This window comes from Agelaius tricolor, unplaced genomic scaffold, assembly GCF_023055355.1.
Source record: "Agelaius tricolor isolate 1412-34295 unplaced genomic scaffold, bAgeTri1.0.p SCAF_3, whole genome shotgun sequence".
Taxonomy (NCBI): Eukaryota; Metazoa; Chordata; class Aves; order Passeriformes; family Icteridae; genus Agelaius; species Agelaius tricolor.
The window spans coordinates 63,024,812-63,052,299 of NW_027269263.1; the positions used below are offsets into that span (position 1 = coordinate 63,024,812).

At 45.7% G+C, this 27,488-nt stretch overlaps 1 protein-coding gene across 8 annotated transcripts in view; it reads left to right on the forward strand.

Moving 5' to 3' along the window:
• Positions 1-27,488, forward strand: part of FRMD4A (FERM domain containing 4A) — a 369,074-nt gene that overhangs the window by 149,470 nt on the left and 192,116 nt on the right. Inside the window, exon 1 of one of the 8 annotated variants that reach the window (XM_071424068.1) lies at positions 3,043-3,430. The exons of 5 other annotated variants lie outside the window; for them this stretch is intronic. In XM_071424068.1, coding sequence (XP_071280169.1) covers positions 3,365-3,430 — 66 coding nt within the window. In that variant the 5' untranslated portion in view covers positions 3,043-3,364. Of the gene's footprint in view, positions 1-3,042; positions 3,431-27,488 lie in introns of those variants that run through there. 2 more of the 8 variants (XM_071424067.1, XM_071424073.1) reach the window with 2 other exon arrangements.

A 27,488-nucleotide genomic window follows, 5' to 3' on the forward strand; every position in this document is an offset into this window, starting at 1 on the left:
ACCTGTAATGCACAGGCATAGAGATTTTGGGAAAAATCCCTGGGGAACTCAGAGAAATTCTTTCTTGTTTATTTGAGTGGCTATCTCCATAAAAAGAGGTCACTTGGGGTAAGCAACGTTGAAGCAAGAGCTTGAAGAGATCCAATGGGATAGATTCAGAGCTTTTGTTTGAAGAAATACTTCTGCTTTGATCTGATTTTGTGACTCTGATTTCTGCTATCTGCTATTTCAAGGGGTTGAGTGAAACATCTTTCTACACTTTAGCTTAAGAAAAAGTAGAAATCTACACTTTGGTGCCCTTTTTTTTCACCATCAGTATAATTCTACGACAGCCACACTAACTGCTTCATTCATCACTGGAACATCATGATTCTTTTTTCTCTTCTGCACATTTTCTATAATTTACATTTTTTTCCCATTGTGCTTTTCTTTGAATCTGAAATTTTATTGCAATTTGAACAAAAAAAGGAAAGAGATAAACCCTTGAGTACAAAATGCCCTGCACTCTGGGAGTCAGGAAAATTCCACAGGACTTTCAGCAAAGCAACTTTTCCCAGCAACATCATTTTTACCCAAACTGAGACCATCTCTACAGACAGTTAATATTGATCAGCAGGAGAACTTCTCAGCTGAATATTGCAACTGCAAGAGCCTAAGACCTGCTGTATCAGTATATATTGTTGTAATAAGGGAATCCCAGGCCATGCAGAGCTGAGCCTGGGTGAGAACCCAGGAATTCATCCATCCTCCTTGCCATTGCCAGTGGAGCACGTGGTGTTTTCAGTGCCAGGTGTTTCTTGAGTGGGCACCAGAAAAGGCATTATGTGTTCCCCTAAGCCATTTTCTTGTGCCTGATACTATTTTCTCCATCAGTTTTGAAATAATCTTGAAATACATCTTTGTGAAGACAAAAATGAGCCTGTGTTGGAGTCAAAGAGTCTGTCACATGGACGCTGCATTCTGACCCTGAAGATGTCTCCTGTTGTTTATCTCTGTAACCAACACAATGCAGCTACAGGGACACTCAAGGGGCACAAGTGACATGCTTGCCCTGTTCTACTGCACAGAGGGAGCCTACAGAAAAGAATCTTTAATTTAGTGTTTCAGTATTTAACACTTAGCCTTTGTGCAATAAATGGGGTGAGGAGGACAGAAGGGATCACATGTTTGATTCCAGTGAATTTCTTGTTGTGGTCAGACTGGTTGGACAGCAGTTGGGTCAATTAGAGGTGGACAAATGCATGATTCAGTCTGGCTGGAGCACTGCTGGCTCATCTGACACAGCCCAAACACTGATCTCTGGGGCCAGGGACCTGCAGAAGGCCAGTCAGGTGTCCCTGCACCCAGCCTGGCTGTGTAGAAACCATAGATTCCTGGAATCTGAATTTCCACGCATGCTGGAGAGGATGAAGACCTCACCAGCAATCAGATCTTCTGCAAATACTTCCTAGAGAGCAGAACACGTGAAATCCTGTCTGTGATGGGCCCTGCACACCAGCTCACTCATTGCTTTACTGCATCCTGATTCCCTGGATTTCCACCACCTCCCCTCCAAATGTATTCCTCTTTGTCTTGATCCACACTCATTAAAACACCCCTGCACTCACTCTGGTGAAGACAGACACTTTGTCAAAGCTTTAATGAAAGGGCAGCATGTGAATGATTAACAGGCTTTTTTGCAGCAGACAAGCTTCCCATGCTGGGTTTATTTCTGGAGCAGTCAACCCATTATCTGATGTAGGGCCATGTGTGAATGAGAGTTGGTCCAGCTGGAAAATGAATGACCATGTCCTTCTCTGCTGCTGGAACCATCCATCACAACATGTCCCAAATGGTCCATCATGTTGTTGTCTGGTAAAACTCGGCCATCAGAGGCAGCTCCTGTTCAGATGCTAATGGGTACATGTCTGAAAATGAGATTTCAGCTATAACTCTGAGAATATTTAGTTGGAATTTATGAGTAGGGGTCTTTCTAAGCTCCATCAACTCTATCCATCTCACACCTTTATAAACAATGCTGGTCTTCAGTTTCTGAGGCCTTCAGAGCAGCCTCGTGGATATTTTTTGTCCAGTGTCTGGAATACATCACATACAAGATTTCACTCTCAGATTTCAAACTAAGTGGGTACATTTCAAATAAATAAAAAATAATTTGGCTGGGCAATGTGAACATCATGAAAGTCACATTGATGAACCTGGCACTGTCTAGGATGCAAGAAGACTTTGACACCGGTCCTGGCCATATCAAGACTTTCAGTATTTCTCCTTTTTGTGCCTCAGTTTCCTTTCTAGTTGGTTCTAGTTAACATTATGGAAAAATCCTTGAAGGGAACCTCCACTGGGTTTTGCTTTGGTTGGGTCATGTCCATCAATACCTTCCCACTCCATGTGGAGCTGTGAGAGCTACAAAGTGCTGAGCAAGCAGAAACCTTTTCTCCATTAAGTGGGAGCAGATGTGTGGAGGAACAGCAAGCACTTGGGCTCATGCTTTAAACTTTCCATAAACACAGCAAATGGAAGGGTCTAGTCCTGAGAAGTGCTCAGGGGTTGAGGATGCTGCAGAGCTGAAAGGGTTGAGTGGAGGGAGCATGTGCCAGAAGCAGTGTTTGCAGTGTCAAACCCTGCAGTGTTTTTTGGGGTTATTCCCCTCCATACATAACCTCAGCAGTCACCACTGCACGCCAGCGCCTTGGGGAGTGGGTAAGGGGATCTATTAATACTCTTAGGAAAGAATGAGTGCCAAACAACTTTTGTTTCCTTGTTTTTTACACGTCTGTGCTCTCCTCTGTCACTGCTGGAGCGCAGAGCCTGGTATGCTGTGACAAAGAGCTATTGATGGAGTGCTTGTGTGAATTGGCCCAGCACTGGTCACAGCCAACTTCTGTGGGACCCGCTGCCCCTCCTGTACAATGTGCTCCAGTGTGCTGGGCCATTTGTGAAAGGTCAGAAATGAACAGAGAAATGGACTGGAGTCAAAAACAAGCAGTCCTATAAATATCAGTCATAGTCAAAGGCAGTTTATTCCATTCCTCCCCTCTCTCTCCTTCTGTGTGTGTCTCTCCCTCCCTCTGTTGTGGTTTCCCAGATATAACTCCATGCTTCTGGCTGGGGAGCTCTGAAAGGAAGGCAGCACACACGCTGCAGCTTCTGCTCCCATCCTGCACACATGGAATGATCCTCAGCCCTGCAGCAGGGCCGGCAGCCGGCACCGAGTCCAGGCGTCATCTGGACTCTGATGTTAACTTTTGATTTCTTGGATTTTCCTTATCTGTGAGAAACTCATTTGTGACAGTCTGAGAACTAGAGTTGGCCACAGACGCTTTGGATTGCGACTTCTGACAGCTTTGCTCTGTTTGACTTCACAATGACTTTAGCAGCTAAATTAGAGGATATTGAAGTGACGCTGGAGCACCTACTAATGGATGTGTTTGTAAGTAAGCCACAATTTCCCTTTTAAATTGAGCTGCCAATAATCCAGAAGACAGTATACAAATTTTATGGCATATCCAAAGTGTTACATTGACTTAATTTCTTTGCATTTCCTGATAAACCGTGTGTAATCCAACTCTACAATATGTTTTGGTTTAGGCATCTCCTGTAAGCAATAACATACAAAACTGGAACAGTGTGGGATCCAAGACAGGACAGATTTGCACTGGTTTTGTGTATTATCTACAAATGTGATGTGAAAAGGAGGAGAGATTTGGTCAGTTTGAGGAATATCTCTGTAAAACTATTGCATTGACAGAGATTTAAATTAACATCAAGTGTCCTTGACTTTAGGATTTTGACAGCTATTAGGTTACAATTTTGACTCTTGGGTTATTTTGTAAGAGATGTAGGAACAAGCAAAACAGTTGTGTTTTCAAGAGAATCCAGTTTATGACTCCTGGATGTATCAAATACTTTAAACCCGTGTAAATCTGGGATTGCTTCCTTGGACTCATCAAAGCTCAGTGAAGCAATGTTTGATCTGCTTCTACACATCTGAGATAAGAATCTGTCTTTATCATCTCATGTTAGAGTTTCTTAAAAATATCAAAGCATTTCTTGCCTTTTCCAACACAGCTTGATGGATTTCACCTAAAGGTCAGAGATGGTCATGTTTTGGAAGGTTTTGTGGTGGGAGGGGATGGAAAGTAATAGTGAGGGATTGCCAGTTCATTTGTCTTTGTGAAAAAAGTCATGCCAAGGTGATCTGTACTCTCTGAATTCAGGCTATAAGAAATAAGATGGTGAGTGACCTTCTGAATTTTCAGAAGAGTTTTTGGCATCTCTTAAATGGAATATTTCGAATTTCAGGGTCTAGTGATGAGGAATCTTAGGCATCAAGCACAAAAGTGAAAAACAGGAGATCTTGCCAGATTTCTAGCCTGTGGTCCAGTTATTGAGATGTCCATCTGTGCTGTGAAATGGATTCAAGTTTCTCTGTGCTGGCATCTTCCCTCAGTACTTTGGAAAGTGCCTTTACCCCTTTCCCAGGCTGCTGAGATTGGGGTAGATGAACATTATTGGAGGCTGTCCTGTGAAAGCCTCTACATAGGGCACAAGATACTGAAATACTCTTTGGGCTGTAATATCTCAATCAGCCCAATGATTATTTGCTGCTCTGTGTTCAATCCTTTTCCCAGCTCTCAGCACTGTGAATCCCAGAGAAAATCCCTGAGGATTTCAGTCCCCATGACAAGCAAAGATGTAACATCCTCCTCTCACCACCACAGCACACTGTGAAAGTTATTCTGTGTGGGAAGGGGACAATGCTTTCTTTGGAGTATTTGCAAATGTTGTAGGATAAACTTGGCACCACAATTCCTCTTGGTCTATTTATAGCTCAGTGTTGCTTCACTGACTTGGGTGTTTGGCACCTGGGGGACTGAGATTCTCCTGGCACAGGTGTCATTGAACAGTGGGTGCTTAAAGCCCTTTGTCACAGGGTAGCTCCAAGCAGAATCTCAGAGATTGACAACATCTAGAAAGCCAGGGTTGACTGAAGCTGACCAATCCTCCGTGTGTCTGATTGTGTTTGAAGGGCATGAAAAGCCTCCTGTCTTGCTGGGAACCACACAGCCCAGTAAGACAGGGAAGTAGGGAATCATATCTTGGCTCTTCATGTCCCATTGTCTGTTTATATGTCCATGCCTTGATTCCATCCAGATGCCTCTCCTCATGAGTTTGTGGGTTTGGTGCTTGGTGACTTTTGCAATCAGGGTGAGAGTTGGCCAAATAAAATGTGGGCCAAATTCTCCAGAGGTGAAGGTGACCTCAGTTTGTGAAACCAATGGAGCTCTTCTCAGGCTGTGTTTGGAACCGGTCTCCCAAATTTGTACTTCTAGAAACCCAGTGAACCACCCCCAGCTGGGACAGTGCAGTCACAGCTGAAATTGTGATGCAGGGACGTGTCAGTGCAGTGCCATGCTGTGCCACCCCTGGGCACAGCTGGCTCTGGAGGAGCTGGGGTGTGTGAGCAGCATTGTGCAGGGCACACTGCAGCAGTGCCACAGCTCTGCACAGCCTGGGGCAGCATGTCCAGGCTTCACATCTCACCTCAGGGCTGGGAATCCAATCTAGCCTCTAAGCAAATCAAGGAAAAAGGTTTTCCCTTATGAGCAACTATGTTTGCAGCTAGCTGGGCTCTTCTAAAACCTACCTAGGAATTAAGTCAGGAAGAATTTTGGATAATCTAGATCAAATGCCATGTGCAGAATCACCACTATCAGGCACAGCTTTTCAGGCTTTACTCATACATCACCTTGCCTTGCTGCTGTGTTTGATCTTCAACCACCTATTCATTTAGCAATGCTAAAAATAACCTCTGGATATACTGGATACAGAAAAGTAAATATGAAAGAAGGGCAAAACATCAGGCTCTGGCTGTTACAGAGCATTCTAGCAGCCAGATTTGTGCAAGGTCATGGATCCACTACCAAGTGTTTTGCTGCAGCAAGATGGGTATTTTGGTGAGGATCATGGGGCCAGACTGGTCAGGCTGGATGGGCTGTGGGCAGACTGGGAGGTAACAGGACCCTCCTGGGAATGACCTTGAAGTCTCCTCCAAGCCATGCATCTTCATCTGTGTCAGGTTTATTGCTGAAAGAGCGAAGCCATCTGTCACCGTAATGCTCCTCTTCCAATTCTTCAGTGCCCTCCACTGCTCCAAACCAGGTGATTACTTACAAAATTGGGAAATTGTGGTCTGTGGAGCCTTGAGTTATCTTTTTTTCCTTCCAAAGAAACTTAGTTTTAATGCTTCTTGGACCTTGGGGGCAGTAACCCATTCCTGGATCAGTGGATCCTGACAAAGCTGACTTTAATAGCTTGTACCAAGCTATCAAGCCCATTTTGTCACAGTGTAAAAGGTTACAGTAGACAACAAATGAGAAGCAACCACCAGTTTCTAACAAAAACTGAGACATAGCTCAGCTCAGACTAACACACCTTGATGTAATTTGGCTTCTGCAGTAATGCAGACTGAAGAAAAACTATAGGATCAGGCCAGCTTTTCTCTGGACAAGTTTTTAGCTAAATTCTCCTGCAGGAACTCACCTGGAGTGAATTTAGCTGTTTTGCAGGTCTGATGGCAAGCCTCGCCAGCAGATGTGTTAAACACTTCCTCCTGAAAGCTTGTATTACATGAGAACACTTTTTAAAACATTTTTCTTTCTTTCTTTTTGTGGAGACCAGAGATTTGCATCTACATGGCACGAGCTGCCACTTCCTTGCAGGACAGGCTGTTCTGGCCACGTTGTCATCCTGCTATCAGAGAAGCAGCTGGTGCTGCTCTGACACTTCCTTCCCCTGTTTCCAAAGGGCACTGGAGAGCTTTGCTGGGCTGGATGAGATGAGATAAAAGGGAAGCCTCTGACATGACATTTCATAATTAGCTGTCATCACCAGCGGGCTGCTGCTCCATCAGCTGGGGCTTGGCTCCTGGAGAGAGCTGGACAGACAGACAGACAGGGACCAAAGCAGGGGGGCAGTGCAGGGACAAGCTCAGCAGGTCCCTCGGGTGTGCTGCAGGGAAAAGGGAGTCTGGAAATGAAATGCAGGCTCTGAATCCTGGTTTCATAGCTTGCAAAAGGCATCCCTGAGCTAAACCCTCCTCGCATCTGGATACACTGAGCATCCTTGAGCAGTCTGAGACCTTTGAGGGAACCCTCAGTGTCGGAACTCAGTGCATCCCTCTGGGTGTCCAGAGTTGCCAGGACCCCTGCCAGGGGGCTCAGAGACCCTGGCACACAGCCCAGAACACCTGTGGGTTTGATTATGACCCGTGGAGCAAATTACCAGCTTTGTATGAGGACCTAAAAGCCACAGAAGTTTAAGTAGTGTAATAATAAAATTATTTACACAGGGTGTAAATGTAGATTTTAGGATTTTTGGAATGGGGGTTTTGGAGACGAGATGGAGGGACTTGGGCGTGTCCAGCCTTTCTTCTTCTTCTTCTCTACCTCCATCTTCTGCTGTGATGCTGGCACATTGGGATTGGTTTAGAATAGAAGCTCACTGTCTAACATAGGTGATAGGTATTGGAAAGTAATTGTAAACATGTTATATGTAGTTTGTAGTATAAAAAGACAACACTGCCTCAGGGGTGGTCAGAGTGCTGCTGGCTGCCCTGCTGAGCAGACCTCGGCTGGGCAGAAAGAAAATTTTATGGATAAGATTTAATAAACAACTTCAGGACCAAAAACTGAAGAGCTCTGACTCGTTCTTCGGACGCGTGGGCCGAAACAGGGACCTTTCCCACATCTTGGGGCTGCAATTGACAACTGAACTCCCAGACCTCAGGATTAACCTTGCTACCTTCCAGGCCTTGCCTTAGGACAGGTAGAGCAAACCTCCAGGGTATACCATGCCCAGCATGCAGGGGATGTCTGGAAGGGGTTGAAAGTGAGAAGGGTTCTGCAGCCTGCCCCACCAAGGGATGCTTTTCCTTGCATTATGGATGTGTCTTTAGACCTGCTGAAAACAGACTTTTAAGCAAACAGGATAAGGGATAATAATCCTGTTAGGAAAGTGAGCCTGAGGTAGTCAAACATCAAAAGGAGACTTTGGCATCAAAAGGAGACTTTGGATAGACATGGTGGAGCTGCAGTGGATATCCCAGGAGAGAAAAAAGCCCTTCAGATGAAGTCTTTAAACCATGAACCCTGTGTGCTGGCCCACTCCAGGTATCACCTGGAATACAACAAGCAATTTATCTCCAGTGGTTCCTGGGGCCTTAGAGCCCATCCAAACACATCCTGTCATATCCACAGTACACTCCATAGCTCCTTCTACATTCCTGCAAACATCTATTTTCACAGCTGGCTCCTCAGGCTTCTTCTCACCCCACTCCACAGAAAAATATATACTTGTGGTATATATATATACATATATATATATGTCTATATATGTACCTATAAAAATATTTAAAATATATTTTTAAATATCTGTATCTACATAGATAGCCTACATGTGTATATATCTGAGAGTATCTTAAGAAATTAAATTTGTGAGGGCTTTCTGGCATGGGGAAGGACTGTGATTACTTTGCCCTGGGTGGATGCAGCAATCCAGATTTTCTGTGCTCCAGCCTCCTCCATCACCCAGAGAAACAGCTGCTCTTCTCCCTCTCCATGTTGTCAGGTTCTGGCAGAGTTAACACCAAGGTACCAAGAGTATGAAACTCAGTCAGAAGAAATGACCTGGGATGAACTGGAATTAAGGTGGGAGTCAAATTCCTGTATCCAGGCAGATCTGCAGCTGGATATTTGAAAGAGAGGGACTCAAATGCTAAGACTGAAGGGTCTGAAATGACATTCAGGTCTCTTGGCCAGTGGCACCACAGGAGACAGAGCTCCCTGGTGGACTTTGGCAATGGGGCTGGCACTATGAGGTGCACAAGGCCATCATGTTCCAGTAAAGATTTGGAGAGGTGGCTACCAATACCCACAGATTCCAGCTCTTAAAACTAAGCAGTGAAGGGAGGGGCATTTAGTTGACCTGGGTCTTTATTAATAATAGTGAAACAACAATAAAATCAGCACTGATAATTTTTAATGTTACAGAGAGAGAAGCTGAGACAGAGGGACATGGAGCCATTTAAGCAGCCTCCTCCTCCATCTTCCCACTTAGAAAAGAGGAGAAATTCAACTTCCAGAAGCTCAGTTTGGTGATTTGTTCCCTCTGGAGTATAAGACTCTACATTATTGCAGAATAATCCAACTATCAATGTCTCACAGATCTCTGATGCCAAACATGAAGTGTGACTTTGAATCCAGTCCTAGCATGCTCTGGCAAAGACAGCTGTGAAAATTGTCCATTCTTTGGGCAATTATACCATTAACCTTCCCATTTTCTCTTGCCATCAACACTAGTAAACAGTGGCCATCCTCATGGCTGGGCTGAGGACACTCTGGAGGCAGGAGGGGTGCAGGAAGATGGTTGTGATGAACTCAACCACCATTTGCACCATGAGCCCTGCAAGCAGCAGTTCCCCTCCCTGCAGTAATCAAACAAACATTCTTGCAGCTGCTATCGACTCCTGGTGTCTGTCTCACATTTTTCTTAATAACCATTGTAATTATAAGACACTATCAACATGTAAAGTGATCCATTAACCTCTGCAGCAGCAATAAATTGTGTGGCTTTGCCAGGCTGCCAGGGCTTGCTAATCGAAGAGCAAGAAGCAAGTTTGTACCCAGAGCAGTCACAAATCAAGCATAATGCACAAGTCTGGGTGCTAACTCACCCCCTGCAATATAATGGGTATTTCCATGTGTTTATTTATCTGAGAAATTGGTTCTTTGAAGCAACTCCTAATGACTTTCTGTCTGGCAACAGCAGCATCTCCCAGTTTTTCCTCAGTATCCAGTTTGCAGGAGATTTAAAGCTTCACCCTCCACCATAGGAGTCAGCATGAGTTATGGCAGTGCAGAGAAGAGAAGCAGAATCAGGCCTCTTGACCTGCAGTAAAAGCTGAGGTTGCTTAGCAGGATTGTGCCATTAAAGAGATCTAATTAGGCAGCTTGCCTCAGGTTTTGTTTAGATACTTCTGAAACTGAGAAATGAAAAATAATCACATCAGGTATTCACAGTGAATGATGTGGTCCAGCTCCATGTCTTGAGCAGCCGATAACATCAGGTCCCTAGAGACAGCTCTAAAAGAGGGTAAATCCACAATCCCCACAGTTACATTTCAACAAACAGTTCCTTTCATGACCCACAACTAACACCTTCAGATTTAGCACCCACAGTAGATGTCCTTTCATGAGTTTGTTGAGTCATTTTGTGAGCCCAGCCCAGGGATCCAGCTGCCATGGACAGTCCTGGAGCAGAAGAAAAGCCAATGTGCTGTGCTGCCACCCTGCACACGGTGCCATCAGCAGCAGAGAGCTCCCACCTCACTCCCAGCAGAGTCAGGTTGTGCTGCTGACCCTCAGAGAGCCTTTGTGGAACAGAAGAGCTCTGTGGAGCAGCCTAGGCTTGGCCAACCATGCTGAACAACACACAGACACGAGACAGTGAGAACGAAGAGCTGGGAGGGTGAATGCCAAAAGGGATGTTAGCAAACACAAGGTAATTAAATACAGCTTCCAAGAGACAGAGGAGAACCTCTGAGAGCTGGCAAGGCAGACAAAGAGTGGCCAGTTGTCATGTTGTTTCCTAATTGGTGGGGAGACATGGACACTTTCTGGTTCCATTCAACCCCCAGTGAAATAAGCAGCTAAAGCAGGGCTGGTGTCTCAAACCTTGCAAGTGCCCATTTCCTTCCAGCTATGACAAAAGGAGTCTAAGTGACAACCTCACATAAAGGGACCAAAGTTAGGAGAGGTAAATGCCACTTCAGGTGTGTCCTACATCTGGGGTATGCTGTTGTATGAACAGATAGGGATTACAGGGAGACACTCCAGGATTCCAAGACTGAAGATCCAGACAGTCAAAATTTTCACATTTTTTCATCTGCCCAGAAAATACACACAAAACACAACCAAGTTGGGTTTGTATTTTGTCAATGTTAGCAGCTCCTCTTTCAGCTTGATGCAGTTTTCTCCTCACTTGGAGAGAAGTCATCCTTATTCCATGCCTGCTAGACCTCAGCTACAAAACATAATTTGCCTGAGAAGCTGTTTACCAAGTCTGGCAAAGCTTAAAAAAAAAAAACCCTTGTAACATCTCTCAGGGGTCTTCCACTTCCCTCCTTTCTTTAGGGACCTGTTGGTCTCTCTGCCATTCATGTGGCTTTCTCTTGGGGCAACATAGCTCCCTCTCCTTCCCTTACACAGACACATATGCTTTCCCACAATATATTAAGATTAATCAAAGCAGTGCAACAAGGATGAAGTTTTAAAAGAGAGAAAATTGCACAGAACAAAGAAGCATTTATCTTCACAGTGTTTGACACAGTCCATATGTCACATATCCTGTTTAAGGCTTAAATCAAGCTCAAGGCTGAGTACCTTCCATGCCATGCTGAGCACGCCCCTATTTCTTCAGGAATTGAAGCAAATCAGCAGTGCTGAGCACTGCACAGGAACAGCCTGCTCACATTTTAAGATTTGATACTGAGATACACCAAGTAGTCACACGTTCATTGCAGTGAGCAGGATTTGCAAAGGCTTTAGACCAGACCCCCAGCAGAAATATTGTGCAGTCATTCCCCAGCTAAGAGCTGGTGTGTGCATCACACCCGCCTCTGCTGCACAGCCTCCATGTGGGAATGTGCTATCCTTGCCAAATATCTCCTCCTTTGTTTATGTTAGCCCTGGAAGTCAGAGGTGGCCCCTTCAATCCCTCCGTGATGTTTACAGGGGCGTGTCTCCATGGCAGTGGGGTCAGGCGAGTTCCCTCCCTAATTAATTACTGTCTCTGTGAGTTATGTGGGAAAAGAACTGACCTGCCAGCACTCTAAAACCCAAGGGAAATGTCCTTCCATCTAGCAGAGGCCCTGCTTGCTATCTGCTGCTGTTCTGGACAGGGTTTTCCAGGAGCCCACCTGCCTTGGGTGCTGCAAGACTGGGATCACCTTCCCCAGCCAGGACCAGAGAGGTCAGAGGATGCAGAGGAGAGCTGGAGGTGGGATGGAGGCAGCTCTGGGACAGCCTGCCTGGTGGCAGGAGGGGAAGAAGAAAGGTGTAGGTTGCTCTGTCCTCTTTCCTGAAGATATTTCCTGGGGTGTCTACACCTGTGTCATGATTTTCAGTAACGGCTGAGCCAAGAACTTTCTGGCTTGGTGGACACAGCAGCTGATGGGTCTGAGTGCTTGGCTGGGTGTCACCTGGCTCAGCAGGTGACATCCTGGGCTTCACACTCTGTGCTGCCATGAACACCCAAGGCTGAGCTACACAGAGCAGCTCATGGGCAACCATGCAGATATTTGTGCTGGAATGCCAGTGAATGAGGACATTTAGGACCACCTGACATAACATTCTGTGTCAACCTATAACAACAGATATGAGTCCAGAAGGGCTTGGTTCTGGGTTTCTGATTATGCTTATGCTATTCAGACCCACTGATATATCTGGGTAAACAACCATGCTGCAGCACGATGTAAATTTGTGACAGGAGCCCAAATTCCCCGTGGCCTTTGCTGGTACAAGTGATGGACATGCTGCAGTCCAACACCACCACCCTGACCACTGCATGACCCAGAGCACCAAAACAGAGAGAAACAAAGCACAAACCTCTGCTGCAGTGTGGGGCTGACCTTCACATGCAGCCTGCACACAGCAAAGGCTCTCCCATGCACTGCTTGCCCAGGGGAGACAGGGACAGGATGGTGCAGGGGCCCCTGGTGTGACACAGCCCTGCCACACACAGGGGAAGCCCCCAGGCTTTCTGTGGCTGGGGTTACCACCAAGAGCCCCTCTCTCTCTCTCTCTCACCCCTGCAAGCTGCTGGGTTATTGCCAGCTCTGATGGAAAGGACTCACGTGGGAATGGAGCTGCACCCAGTGTGTTTTCCCACATCCCTCCCCAGGCTAGAGTGATCATAGCATTTCTCTGTAAAACACCATGTAAGACTGGAAAATTGTTTAGTTTTTTTTTAAATCAAAGGCAAGCTGGATTTGCAATGACAACCTCTGCACATCTTTCACTCCCAACAAGGCAATTTCCTTTGCAGGCTGATTCTGAGTGCAATAAAATGTAAGCTAAGTCACTGTAGGGTTTGCAGCCCCAAAGCTCTGGGGAAGCTCTGTTCTCCTCATCTTTCCAACAGAATAGCTAGGGAGGATTGCTTACAGTGGGAAGAAAGAAATCCCACAAAGATTAATAGGAGCTGCTGAAGAGCTCAAATAGAAGTGGTTTCCCTATCAGGGCTCCAGGGAAGAATTTGGCTTTGCTACTGACAAACCATAGATATTGTCCAGGGTGGAAAAGACTGCCAGGAGCTGCAAATTATCCTTATTTCCCCCTCAATCTGTTGCCATACTTGTGTCTTCATGGAATACCAAACTTAAGTGGATTTTTCTGCACTGAGTGACTTTTCAATTTTACAATACAATGTCTTATTGATAGATCTGATGGATACCACTCACTGCATTTCAGGCTGTTCCTCTGCTGTCACTGGTTTCCATTCATTGATCTCTGCTGGGAGTACCCTGACTTGAAACTTGACTCCTGTGCTGCAAATATAAGACACACTTTGCAGCAGTAAAAGGTTCCTCTCTCCTTTTCATTAAAGACCAAAAAAGAAATCTAGTCCAAATAGCAATCCATTTGATATACTTTCCTCTGATGCATTGTTACCACAACCCACTGCTCCTGGCAGCCTGCAATTAGTACTGAAAAGCATCCACTGCTTTAAAGAGCCTTGTCTTTCAGCAGTTAGTAAATACAGTGTGTCCCTTCTGAGGGTCTGTGGAGGCAAGGTCAGGATGCTCCCCTTGAATATTTGGGGATTTATTTCCTACTGCTCTGTTCAGTTGGAGATGGTCTCTGCAGACAGTGCAGTTAAATGAAGACTCAGTGATGAGCTTGGTCATCTCAATCTGCATCTGCAGCCCCCTAAATGGGAAAGGGGGATCTCCAGAGGCAAATTCAGAATTTGATGGGCTGAAGTGCCCTTGGATGTGCTCGTGCTTGCCACAAACACCCAAACTCATCCTCTGGGAACAGCTAGAAAGACCCTCATGGGACCATGTTTTACATTATTACCTTTAGGCAACCTATCAAATGAATTCTAGCAGACTGCCCTGTGCAGTTGCCTACCAACATGCTTTGAAGAAAAAATATAAAGCAAACATCTCATCCTCCTGGATGGTTTCCACAGTCCTGATGATTAGGTTTTGGCTTCCTTTCTCCAGGTTCACACCATGTGGGAAATGAGGAATGAAACAGGAGAAAGTGTCACAGTGGGTCCAGGTCTCCAGTTTTACATGGAGGGCACCCAGAGAGTTGTGCCTGGGGTGCAGCACAGTGAGGGAGCAGGGAGTCAGTGGGGTATGTGGGAATCTTACTGGAATTGGCTCCAGTAACATGAAAATGGATGGATTTCTTCTACTTTTCCCGTGTTCAAGATGTTTCCTGTAAAGAAGAGTATTTTTATTATCATTCAGCTGCCTTGAGCAGTACACAGATTTGCATTTCATTGGCAAGACCTAAAAAACCTAGGCAGGAACACTTGAGGTTTGTGGAAATGACTGAATGAATGTTCCCCTTTCCCCTGTGGAGAATATCAGTGTGTGGTGTTTCATGCTGGTACCACTGGACTGTCTGTGCCTTGTCCCACAGCCTGATGGCTTACAGACACATCTCCATGTGTCTAGTGGCTCTTTGTCCCCTCTAGTGGATAAATTTCTATCTACAGAGCTGCTATTTCCATGAGCTGGACCATCAGGAAGGAGAACAGGCTTGCAGGAATCTGAGAGCTCCTGGGTGAGGGGGCTGGCGTGGGCAGGAGCCCCATCCAGGGCTGGGTGCGGTGAGCAGGGACAGCTTTGCTGCTCTGCTCTTGTCTGAAGCACTCACCCCCGAGCTCCTGACTCAGGCATGACTCAGGTTTTATTCAGGAAAAGCTCCCAGCAGGGCTAATTGCTGCCACCTTTGCCCTGTTTCCCCAGCAGTCAGTCCCAGGGGCTCTGCTGGTGCAGGCAAAGGCTCCCCCTGGGAAATGCCAACCACTTCATGCTTGACAAGAAGAGGTAGGCAGGCTGTGAGATAGGAGGGGGGGCACTAACAACCATTAAAAAACCTGCAAGACCCTAAGTGTACACCTATTCCACATAAAGAACCTATATAAGTCAGTCATGCTTAAGATATTTCCATCTTTTCCTGTCTTTTTCATTCTCTTTGGCAAGACACATATGGAACTCATTATGAACAAAGGCCAATTGTTTTAATATTTAGAGTTTCCCACATCAAGCTGCAGGTTTTTTTTTTCTTTGACTGGTTTTAATGCATGTACATATGCTCAGCAGATAGAGTTTCTCTTTTTTTTTATTTGAAATGGTTGCTTTAATGTCATGTCCCTAACACCTTCATCCCAGCTTTTGGACTTGGATCAAAACAAAGTATTTTTAGTTTTGCATTAAAATGAGAACAATACATGGAGGAAGGGACTGGCTCTCCAACTCAGCAGATTTTTGCTCTCCCAGCTAGACTGCTTCAAGGAAAAGGACATGGGCCAACAACTTTTCCATTTTACTGGGCAAATTCAGAGTACCACTAGGGAATTGCTGGGTTGAGAAGCTCCCACTGTGCCCACATTAACTCTAAACTGCATGTGGACCAATATCTCTAACAGAGTATGGAAATGAACACAACGCCCAAAACACTTTCCTATAAAAGCACAGATTTATACCTGGCTGCTTTAGGATAACTCGTGGTCTTATGGAAAGTCTGTGGGAAGGGGAAGTATTTTTCCCCTTTCCAAAGCATGTGTGTATGATTAAGAGTGTAAATAAAGTTTCAAACTTTTCTAGCCCCTAAAGTGGTTTTATAAGAGGAAAAAAAAAAGGTAGACGTTGAGAGTGACTTTCTGAAAGTAACACTTCACAATCACAGACTGCAACATAATCATTTTTGTAGGTGAGTGAGTACACATAGAAGCTGCAGGCATCACCCATCAGGCTCTCAGTGATGTGGATGTGAGTGGTTCTGCCTGTTCCCTGTCCCGATGCATGTGCTGCTCTGTGCCACACAGAGCCTGGATCTGTGAGCCCTGAGCTCAGCTGAGCAGCCCAGAGGAGCTGCCTGAGCCCTCTGCTCTGGCTCTGTGCTTCCCAGCACCCAGGAGGGAGGAATATCCGAACCAGGAATTAACACTAATCTCTGCACCAGATGGTGATACACCAGATATTCTTTTTAAGGTGGACATGTGATCTACTGTACAGCAAACCAGAGGGGTCTGCAGTCACATGGCAAAACGTGCAGTAACTCAGATAGAGCTTTGATTAGACAACTGACCTGGTTACCATCTGTAGCAACAAGAAGCGGGCTTGACGTTTTTGGAACATTCTCCCCAGAAGCTTAATTCTTCCACCTCTGTGGCACAGCAATCCTGCTGAGCAAACCACACCAAGAAACAGAAGGAAGCTAAAGATATGCTGCTTGAAGCATGTTGTTAAGGTTACAAGGCTTGGGGTTTCCTTTTTTTAATTTTTTTTTTCCCGTTTCCCCCCTCCTTCTTTCAAACAAGCCACATCTTGACTCATATGGTCTGATGTGAAAATCCACTCAGCTATTTGATAGTTGGGAAATCTAGATGAGACTGTAAGTTATTTCAAGGGAAGCCTGTGTGTGCTGTGAGCTCTCTCTCACACACACAGATGAGTTAGCTCTGCACTATGGTAGTACAGGCAGCTGTGACTCCGGGTAGGACCCGAAGACTTTTATTCAAAATTCCATATGGATCACTGAGGAGACGCAGTGTGGAGAGGGTAAGCCATGATTTCTTTGTCCTGAATGCATGCCCAGAGGATGAGGAGGGTACCATTTGATGGCAGTTGTCTGCCCTGTTAGTAGTCAGAGCTAACAGGGATTATGTCATGGTGTGAAGAAATTACTGCTGGGGTGTGCCATGGCAGGAATTACTGAATTACTGCTGGTGGGACCCGTGAGCTGATGAATGGGAATTAATACTTGTCAGGAGCTGTGTGGTAACTTAGGGTGGAAATTGGTGCCAGAAGGAACTGTAAGATAACCTACAACAAGTGTGACTAGTTAAAGACTCTGTGGCAATAGTTGGGGTAAAATTTCTGAAAAAAAAAAAGTAGTTTCAAATATTCAATACTCACTGAGAGAGCATGATGGCATATGGCAGCACTGACCTCTAGCAATGGGGAGTAAATAATAATGATAATAATTATAATAATGATGATGATGATGATAATAATAATAATAATAAATGTCAAATAATGAACACCAGAGGAAAGCTCAGGGTGTTGTGTGTGGCAGGGGTCTGTGTAAGTGAGCAGAGATGCAGATGCCCATCAGTGTCTGTCCCAGCTGAGATACTCAGTGAGCACTGGTGGCAGTGAGGGCTCTGCAGTGCACAGGGTCCCTCTAATTGGTGCCAGCTGAGGGGACACCTCAGGGGTGTCCCTGGACAGCCAAGGCAAGGCTGCTGCTTTCCTGCTGCAGCAGGAATAGCAGGGGACCCCAGGCAAGCTGCAGCAGTGCCATTGATTAGCTGGAAGCACATCACCCAGCAGCAGTGCCCAGGGAAGCAGGGGGTGCTGGCACTTTGATGGGCTGGCAAAGGAGCAGCAGTGGCACAGGGGCTCAGACAGCACAGGGCCCCACTGAGCACACACCTGGCACACACCAGGTGCTCTCAGGCTGCCTTTGCCTGCTGAGCTGCCTCTGACAGAGCTGGCAGGGGCAGCACAGCCCCCAGGGGACAGGCACACCTCGCACACACGCTCACAGCCCAGCCTGTCACCGCTGATGTCCCCAGAACAGTGGTCAGCTCAAAGGAACAGGCACCCTCTGCTCATTCCTGCCCACAGGGGTTTTGGGTTGAGTGCCCCACAGGTGGGCAAGGGGTGCTGCACTCACTGGTGGCAAGTGCAGAAGCTCTACAAGCCCAGAGTGGCTCAGAGTTGGTCCTTTAATCCAGGACAGAGGAAAGCCTTTGCTTCAGGCTTCTGTTTTGCTGGAAAGCAGTCTGGCTGCAGCTGCAGCCACCTGTGAGTTTACTTCAAGTCTGTTGCACTCAAAAAAAAAAAAATTAAATCTGCTTTGTACATTTCAAACCCTTTTTTTTTCTGCATTTTTTCTTTCAAAAAGAGTGTAATTTCATTTAGACAAATTCTTTCTTTTTTTTTTTAAGGAATATGAGAAAAATCTCAAAAATTAAAAGCTGTTCCAAAAATGTTTTGGTTGAACGCAAAGCCTTTTTGTTGTTTGTTTTGCTTTCCCCTCCATTTGGCAGAAGAGAAAGCAGAATAACTTTGTGTCAACCTGAAAAATATTTCCTTTGCCTTTCCAGTCCGTCAAGCAAACCAAAGATAATCAATTATTCACACAGCTCTGGCCTGCTATTGTTTGATTGTGGGCTGTTGCTTTGGAGAGCATTCAGAAAGGTCCCTCCCGGTAAATTTGGGCTTTGTGGTTCAAGATGCTCGTTCTGAGGGGCCCAGGGCAGGCAGCCCTGATGCCTTAACCTGCCTTGGGTCAGGTTTTATTGGGTTCCTGTTCCCTGCCTGGCACTGCTGCCACTGGGTCAGGGCTGGCATCTGGTGGTGTGCAGCTGCTCGTGCCAGTGTGGGCAGGCAGAGCACGGTGTCCCCTCCAAGGTGGCTTCCTGCAAGGTGGCAGATGATTTTCCATGCAGAGTGAGCTCTCAGCTGCTGCAGGGCCACCATCTCTGCTGCTGATGGCCACAGGGGGTCCCTGCCTGTCTGGAGTGGCTCATGGTTTCATGCAGACCGTGCCTGAGGCTGAGCAGAGACAAATCATAAAACTGTAGAATGTCTGGGTTGGAAGGGATCTCAAAGATCATCTCATTCTGACCCCCCCACTGGGGGTAGGACGCCCCCATCAAGTTTCTCAGGAAACCTGGCCCTGAACGCTTCCAGGGATGGGCATCCACAACTTCTCTGAGCAGCCTGTGCCAGTGCCTCACCACCCTCACAGTAAAGGAGTTTTTCCTAACATTTAATTTAAATCTCTTTTAATTTAAAACCATTCCTCCTTTTTCTATCACTATTTGAGAGACACATAACAGTGCAGAAAATGTGAGGCCACTCTCCTCCATGCATGCACATATCCCCTTTGGAACATTTTATCCATACTGCCCTGCCTGGCAGCAGCTGCCTGAGCCTTTGCTTTGCTCTGTGCCTCACCCATGTGATGGAGAGGTGTAAAAACCAGCAGCACTCTCCCAGGGTGCTTCCAGGACATAGCCCCTTGCCAGGGAGCAAGGCAGAGCATGGAAATACCTTCAGAAGAAGGTGTTGGAGAATGTTAGTTTATATAGGAAGCAAGAACTGCATAAGGGTGGCCAGCACTGCAGGAGACTTTAGCACTGTGTACAGACTTAACAGCTCCACACACAGCCCAAGTGACACTGCCAGGGAGCTTGTGTTGTTTTATTTTCACTCACATCCACAGTTTATTTCTCTGCTTCCCACTTCTTGACCTAAGGTTGAGGTAGTTTAGACTTCTCAGGCAAATGCTGGAGCCGTGCTTTAAGGGTTGCCAGAGAATTTGATGGGATGATTTTTGCAATCACTTCTCTTTTTCCAGAGCCTCTGTCCTTGCTGCTTTTCTCTCTGCCTCATCACAGAACTGCCTCATCAGGCACTTGGCCCATGAGGTTGTGGTCAGCCTGGCTGAAGGATGTTCATCATGTTTTCTTTCCCTGGAGCTCCCCCCCAACTTGAGCTGGCAGGGCAGATTCTCTGCACTTGGGGTCCTGAAGCCACCCAAAGTCTGTTTCTAAGCTCAGAGCCTATAAAATTCCACAGCAGCAGTGAAAGAGCCTGAAATACAGTCCTGAGTGAGCAGGTTTCACATGCAAAGCCTGAGATGTGAGAGATCTGTGCAATGCATGGCAGAAGATAGGGTTTTACAAAGGCTTTTACAAGTGGAAAAGGGCATTGCTAAATCTTAGTAGGTATGACACAGAGACCACCAGACATGTCAGCTGAGGCAGAGTGCAGCTTTGTGCCACAGGGCACACCAGCAGCTGCTGTCAGGACTGAGGTCTGAGTTGGGTCCATCTAATTCAATGCTGATGTCCATGAGATGTTTTCATCCTGACCAGCACTTGGGATTGCCTTTGGAACCACTGCAAAGGCAGTCAGAGTACCATGGGGGGCTGCAAAGGAGGACCCCTGAACACATTTTTGACTGATTTAATAACTCCTTCAACTGCAGCCAGCTCTACTTTAACCAGCACATACACCTTGGTTAGAAGACAATCCCCCCAACCAAAAGAAAAAACCACCAAAAAAAACCCCAAACCAAACAAACAGGAAACATGAATCCCATCCTTAACAGAGCATTTCTCAACACAGAGCCCTCCCCACCAGATCTTCCTTGTCTGGGTCTTCCTCCCCCAGCACGTTAAACATGCAGTCCCTTCTCCCTTTGCATTATTGATGTGAGGCAGTTTGTGCCTCCCAGCTATGTTTATTATATCCATGTGCTGCAGATGTGTGTGAGAGGAAGATGAATGGAGTCCTGCTAATGTCTAACAAATGCCTAGCACCATCCAGAGATCCCTTTCTGCTGCTTCAAGGCACTCAAGGAAGAGCACAATTTACTCCTCTCAAGAAGTCACTGGCTATTTTCCATCCAGGGGAATGTTTCTCACCACAAACACAAAGCATTGTTTTTTTGAGTTAGAAAGCCCAGAGAAAACATGCAGCTTTCATGTATTAAAAAGGAATAAGTCTGCCCTCTCCTCTGCCTTTGAGGCTCAAAGCCTGGCACTACAGAGGCTGTGTAAAAAGGAAGGCCATCTCCAGGCAAAATGAAGTGCTGTAAGAAACTAATCAAGCTGGGAGAGGTCTGGCTGGAAAAGCCATTTAAAATTGGGTTTTGTGCCCCAGCTTTAGGTCACAGTTCTCAGCAATGGTAAATTAAAGGCCTCGTGCCCAGTTGTGTCAGAGGATGCTTGCAGCTCAGCAGGAATTTAGTCCAGATAGCCCAGATTGCTTTTTTATTTCTTGTGCTTCCAAAGAAGATAAGTTAAGATTAAAAATGCAGCCAAAGCCCCAAGCCACAGCTCCACTGTCCATTACCCAAATGTAAATCTATACCAGCACAGAGCTGGGACTGCTATTCACCTATGACACCTCCTCCCTGAATGGATATCCATGAACACTCACTCGTATCATGACTTTAAAACACACCAGGCAAAGATAAATCCCTAAATGGATATTTATTGCCATAGAAAACAGATGGCAGAAGACAAAGCTCCCATGTTCTTATCCCAAGCTGCAAGCACGTTAAGAATGCAGCAGGAAACGTCATTCCTCCTATAAATAAATTTCTCTTGAGAAGAGAGAACCCAGGGCTGAAAAAAAAGTCAGTCTTTCTGCTCTGCAGGCCAACTCCAAGGCAGGTTTTCCCACGCTACTCTGCTGCTTATGGCGACCTTTGCTTTTGGCAAGAGAGGAGATTGCCTTCAAGCAAACCCAGCAAAAGAGTTCCAGTATGTCTTGCTGCTGTACAAATTTTTTTTTATTATTATTATTCTTATTTTTTATTACTTTTATTATTCTGAGCTACTGATTTTTCTTTCTCTAGTAGACAAAGCATAATTCAGCATTCAGCTTGCTACTAAACCATTTTTCCAGCACAGATTCAAGAGCAGAGTGGTGAGAAAGCTCTCACAGTGAGGGCTGGAGGGCAGGGTCCAACGGGGTGGAACAGGCAGATCCTGCAGCATTCACAGAGGAGTGATCCTGGCCCCTGGGACCCTTTGTGCAAACTCTGTGAGTGATGCTGTGAGCACTTGCTCTGACACCACAGCTCAGTGAGTGCTCTGAGAGGAGCTGATCCTTCCAGTTCATGCCATTTACTTGAAATCTCCTCCCCTGGCGTGCAGGTCCTGCAGACCTTTGCTTAGCACCTTCAATGACATTTTTTGGATGGGTGTCTTACCTTGACAGCATCACTACTGATCTGATAGACTGCCGAGGTGACAGCAGAGTTACTCAGATATCACAGATAACAAACAAACAGCAGATATTTGAGTGCAGAACTTGCCAAAGAAAGAAGAAAGACCTTGAAGCAAGGAACTCCTGTTGTCTTAGCTGTTTTATGGAAGTTACTCAAGTCTCAAGGTGACAAAAAATAATTCACCCTCCCTGTAGTCAAATAATTGTATCAAAAAAGTATAAATTAATAAAAGGTTAATCTTAAGTAGCAAAGCTGTCACCTATGTAATGTTCTGATATAATCACTTGTGACTGCTGAAACATCAATTTTATCTGCTTCATCTGAGCTTTATCTCTTCTGACCTGTTCACAAGTATTTTGGAGGAATTGGTTTAATTTGAACTCTACCTAGACAGATAAATGCTTAGTGCACCTCTCAGGTGTCTGGAAGTTATAATATTTTGTGACACTTCTAAAAGGTGTAACAAATCAAAACAGACTTCTCTGTGAAGCGGATCAGGAGCTGTGCCAGACTTCATCCCCCCAAAATGCATGCAGGTTAACAGTGCAAGAGGTAAGAGCATGGCAGAGGCTAATGGATAGTGACTGGTGAGCTCTGAAGAATTTTGAACCAGGATACTGCTCAAATTGGCTTTCAAATGGTTGGAGCTTAATTGAATTATTGAACGCTCTCAAGGCCTGGAGACCTCACGAGCAGAGGTTCTGCTTTGAAATTTCCAGTGCTTCAGATTCATATTTTGATGAGAAAATGAAAAGCTTTTTTCATTACAAATTGGCATTTGTTGCCTTCACATTGGCCAAGCACTGGGAGAGAAAGGCCAGGGGACAGAGCAAGGGCAAGACCAAGGACAGAGGTCAGGAGCCAGAAATGAGCCAAATGTTTTGGATTTGGGTGAAGGGAAGGGGGGAATCGTGTGAATTCAGTTATAGAACTTCAGAGGGGGTGGAAAGGCTCCTCTGATTCATGGATCCTTTTGGCTAATAAGCCTGCTCAAATGGCTTTTCCAGGTAGCTGCTACCATGGTCACAGTCCCAGCAGCAGCCCCAAGCTCACACAAAGGAGCTGTGATGGTTCAGTACCAGGTTAATCTCTCCCAAGGTGGTGATCCACAGCCCAGGAGGCAAGAACTTGCCACCCCAAATTGAAGGTTCCTGGAAGGGCTTTTCAGTTCTGAGACTCAGTTTCTTGCAAAGTCAGCAGTGACAGATAATGCAAAGTGGCAGTTTGGGTGGTTGAAATACCTTCCAACCTGTCCCAGCCTAAAGTCCTAGTCCTAACTCATCTTCTAGCCAGGACTTATCTCTGGATAAGACATGCCTTCAGCTGGGTTTTAAAGCCCAGACACAGAAAGTCTTCAGACTTTATCAGTTCCTGATCTGTACAAGGGATTGCTTGAATGTTGGTTCAACAATTTCCAGAACTAACAGCATTTTCAGGCATCAAGTAGAAAGTACAACACATGACTTTTTCCACTTCTTAACTTCTTCAGTCCTTTCATCCAATTAACTCAGGATAATGTACAGTGTTTGAGGGAAAAAAATCCAAACAAAACAGTGGATGAGCAGCACATTTACTCCTCATAGACCTTTTCCATTTTCACTCTAAAGACTTCTTTGGTGCAGACTAGACACCAACACAAGCCTCTTAAACACCAGCAGTGACTTCAGTGAGGCCCACAAGCACCAGGGCCCCCCCAGCCAGCCTGATGGAAATCATGGAAAAGGCTGTTCTGACCAAGAGGGAATGTGTTGTGCAGGTAGTCACTCAGTTCCTATTTTGCTGAGATTTCCAACACATTTCCAAACTTGTGGCCAAACTTTCTGTCCGAGCTTAGCTTATTTCCTGGAGAAGTTTATATTATCCTCATTGTCTCAAAAACTTCTAATGGCTTCAAAGAAAGGGTGATTTTTCATTCCACAAGAAAATGGGTATGAATGATTCTTACACTTTAATTATTTTATTTTTTTTTACCAAATTTTCACACTCTCCAAATTGCACAGACATGGAGTGCAATTTGTCTCCACTTGCCAAAGATACCACATGAGAAGCTTCTGGCAAGAAAATGGACTGCAAATGAGGCCATTTAGTCACCCTCACACTCTTTACAATCCAGCTGTATTTCTGGAATATATTTAGAAGGTGCATTTAGGGTTGTGCGTGCTTTGAAATAAGTGAGCAAGCTTCTTAACTGAGGTTGAAAATCATTTTAGTTTCCAGTACTCCTGCTATAAAAGCCACCAGTCTTGATGGGGTGGGACCATGGATATCTATTTTCTCTCCAAGTTTTGCATCAACACACATTAGGTTGACTCTAAGGACTGATAACCTGCAATTAATGTTGGTGCACTAAGCATCTACCCTTTGGGGATCTGTGTGCAGAACTAGTACCATCTTACAGTTTTACTATTTTAGTTCAGTACAGAAATCTCTGCAAGTGCAAATCAAATCAGCCTAAACTCAGAAGTTCCTGCCAGGGGGAGTTTCCACCCTGCCAGCTCCCAACAGATGAGTTGGGAGGATGAGATGAGCTTTGGAGAAACTCAGCTAAGAGAGATTAAAGGTAGGGATTGGTGTTTTTACTAGGTGTGTTCCTCATGTCAGCTTCCTTCCAATTGTACCTTCATTCAGCTTACATCTACAATTTCATCATGAAACTGTAGTAATTGTTATTCCTGTTTTAGGACTCTTCAGTAGTCAAAGAAAAGACAGTAATGTGTGTCTTCTGGTGACAACACACCCCATTTTATTCAGAGATTTTGCATGGGATGAGTTGTCCTTTCCAGGACACAAACACAGTGTCTGCTCTGTGTGTTTAGTCCTGGGGAGCAGCTCCTGAGGAGGCACCTGAACTAACCTGTTGTTCTTCTATTATTTCTAGAGTCCCATATTGTTGTTATTAGATTTCTAAAGTCCATACCTCTCTGATGTATTCTCATGGCTGCATATCTTTGCTGCACAGACTCCTTCTTCTGCATGCTGCTCTCTCTCAGGTCAGGGCTCCTCCAAGGCTCTCCCCAACTGGCTTACCCACCCCCTTTTATCCCAGTCATCTTCATTGGTTACAGCTGCAGCCCAATTAAGGACATCACAGCTGCAGCCCATCAAGGGCAACCGGGACTTCTGGGGCAAAGCCTCTATACAGTTATTCAAATACATTTCCTCTACTATACTAACCCAGCTCAGATGGCCCTGTGAATCCTCAGTTACCAGCCCAGGGTTTGGCTGGGAAGCCTTGCACTGCCATGGCTGTGGGAGTCTTGTTTGTCCTTGGAGGAGAATGCTAGGGGGGCATGTGCACTGCAAAACATATGGGTTGCACCCCAGTCTAGAGAAAATATAAATCCATACTATACAGTTGTGCTTCCTTATTGCTGTGGATCACTGGAAGGTCACCTGAGTCCCAGCAAAGCTAAAATTTGTGTCATAGTAGCAGCAACACATGCTCTTGACAACAGCATTGTCCACCAAGCTGAGCCAGGGCAGGTTTAGACTAGGATACTCGGGAATTTTCCCTAGGATACTAGGGAAAATTTCTTCACTGGAAGGTTGGTCAGGCATTGGAACAGGCTGCTCAGGTAAATGGGGGAATCACAATCCCTGGAGGTGTTCAGAACACTTGTGGACGTGGCACTTGGGGACATGGTTTTGTGGTGAACACAGTGGTTCTGGGTTAACAGTCAGGCCTGAAGATCTTGGAGGTCTTTCCCAATCCCAGTGATTCCATGACTCTCCTGCATGACTCCAGCAGGCACAGGGAGGTGCCAAGCAGCAGAGCCCTGTGCTCCAGCCAGCTCTGTGTCCTTGAGGCTGTGTCTGCACAAACAGTTGTTCAATTTTAAGAGATTCTGTTTGAGTCTTTTGGGTGCAAAGGAGAAGGGGAGTGAAGGGGGTGTCCTGGTGCTCACTGTTTCTTTTGGAGCCATCTGTCTTCAGGGACCCTGAAGAATATCTGAAGCTGCTCTGAAGGACAGATCCATGACCATAGTCTGGAATAGTGTTCCATATTTATGTGTTTTCAGGCTGTGGGCACCAGGAGTAGATCATTGAGATTGCACCAGTGGCTTGGTAAAGGGCCAGAAACCTCACCAGAGAACTGGGCAGCTGGGCAGGTACAAAAGGAACTGGATCCTGTACTTGCACCCTCTCCAAATGCCCCTCCTTGTTTGCAGGAGAGATTTAATCTGGCATTCAAAGAGATACATGTCTCATGTCAGTTTCTCTGCATAAATGCCTGTATTTAATGGATCTGTAAAAGATGCTGAGGTTTGCCTGGGTGAGAGTGCTGTGGGATGCTCAGGGAAGATCAGTGACCTCCCCTGACTGATGTGATCCATGAGAAATTGCTGCTGTGCAGGAGGGAGAATGTCAATGTTCTTTTTGTCCTCCACAGTAATTCAAAAAAGCTCTCCAACATCTTGCTTTTATTAACCCATTTGCTATAGATTCCATAGGCACAGTACACCTCTTGCTACAAGACTTGTCCTGCATGGGTTGTAATATTATCCATGATGCTTTGGAGCATCTTAGGAAGCTGGATGGGGTTGGCATCAAATAACTTTTTGTCTTTCAGTCTTCTCTTAATGCACCTGCAGACAGGGGAAGGAGGATGATCAAGGCTAAAACCCTACAGGAAGTTTACCCTCATTAAAGATCCAGATTTTCACAAAAAAAAACCAAGAAAAGTGAATTGCCAATATTTCACAGGCTCTCCTTTCCTCAGAGCTGACTTCAAAGCTGTTGCTGCTGCCTGAGGGCAGAGCCTGGAGTTCCCAATATTTGAAAGCATCATGCAAGAAAACCTGTCAAGGCCAATATGATAAACAGGCTATTGTAAGAGGGGAGTTTGGCAGCCCTACACCACAATTTAAAATTATTCCTTATAATACATTGGACTTCACTGCAAGGCTCTGCAGACACCGATCCTCTGCAGACCTCTGCATGACCCAGCCAGTGCTGCTGCTCCCACTTGGCAGCCAAGATGCTTTCAGGGTAAAAGCCAAGGTGAACTGCCAACACCCTGCAAATCTGGGAGTGTTGGATGCAGGATCAAACCTCAGGGCTCCCATTAGCTGGAAGTGCAGATCCACATCCCCTTCCTCCCTCTCCAGCATCTCTCCACCCAACTCATGCCTGCAAACCACACCAGAGACTGGGAGGAGGCTTTCTAATTTTCATAATTTCCACTCTGAAATGTTGGAAAGCTTCCTTTTTCCATCCTGGACTTTGTTGCAACGCAGGCATTGTGTATCATCCTGTAAACTTTCAAATGCACCAATAGTGGCAGTTTCCTGCAGGGGAAAAAGGGTTTGCTTCAGTTAAACCAAGTGGGAACCTGGCCAAGAAGAGTCATAAAACCAGAGGATGCTGATTTTTAAAAGCAGAGTTCTGTTAGTGCATTCCAATGTAGCCAATCAGTCACCAGAGAGTGGT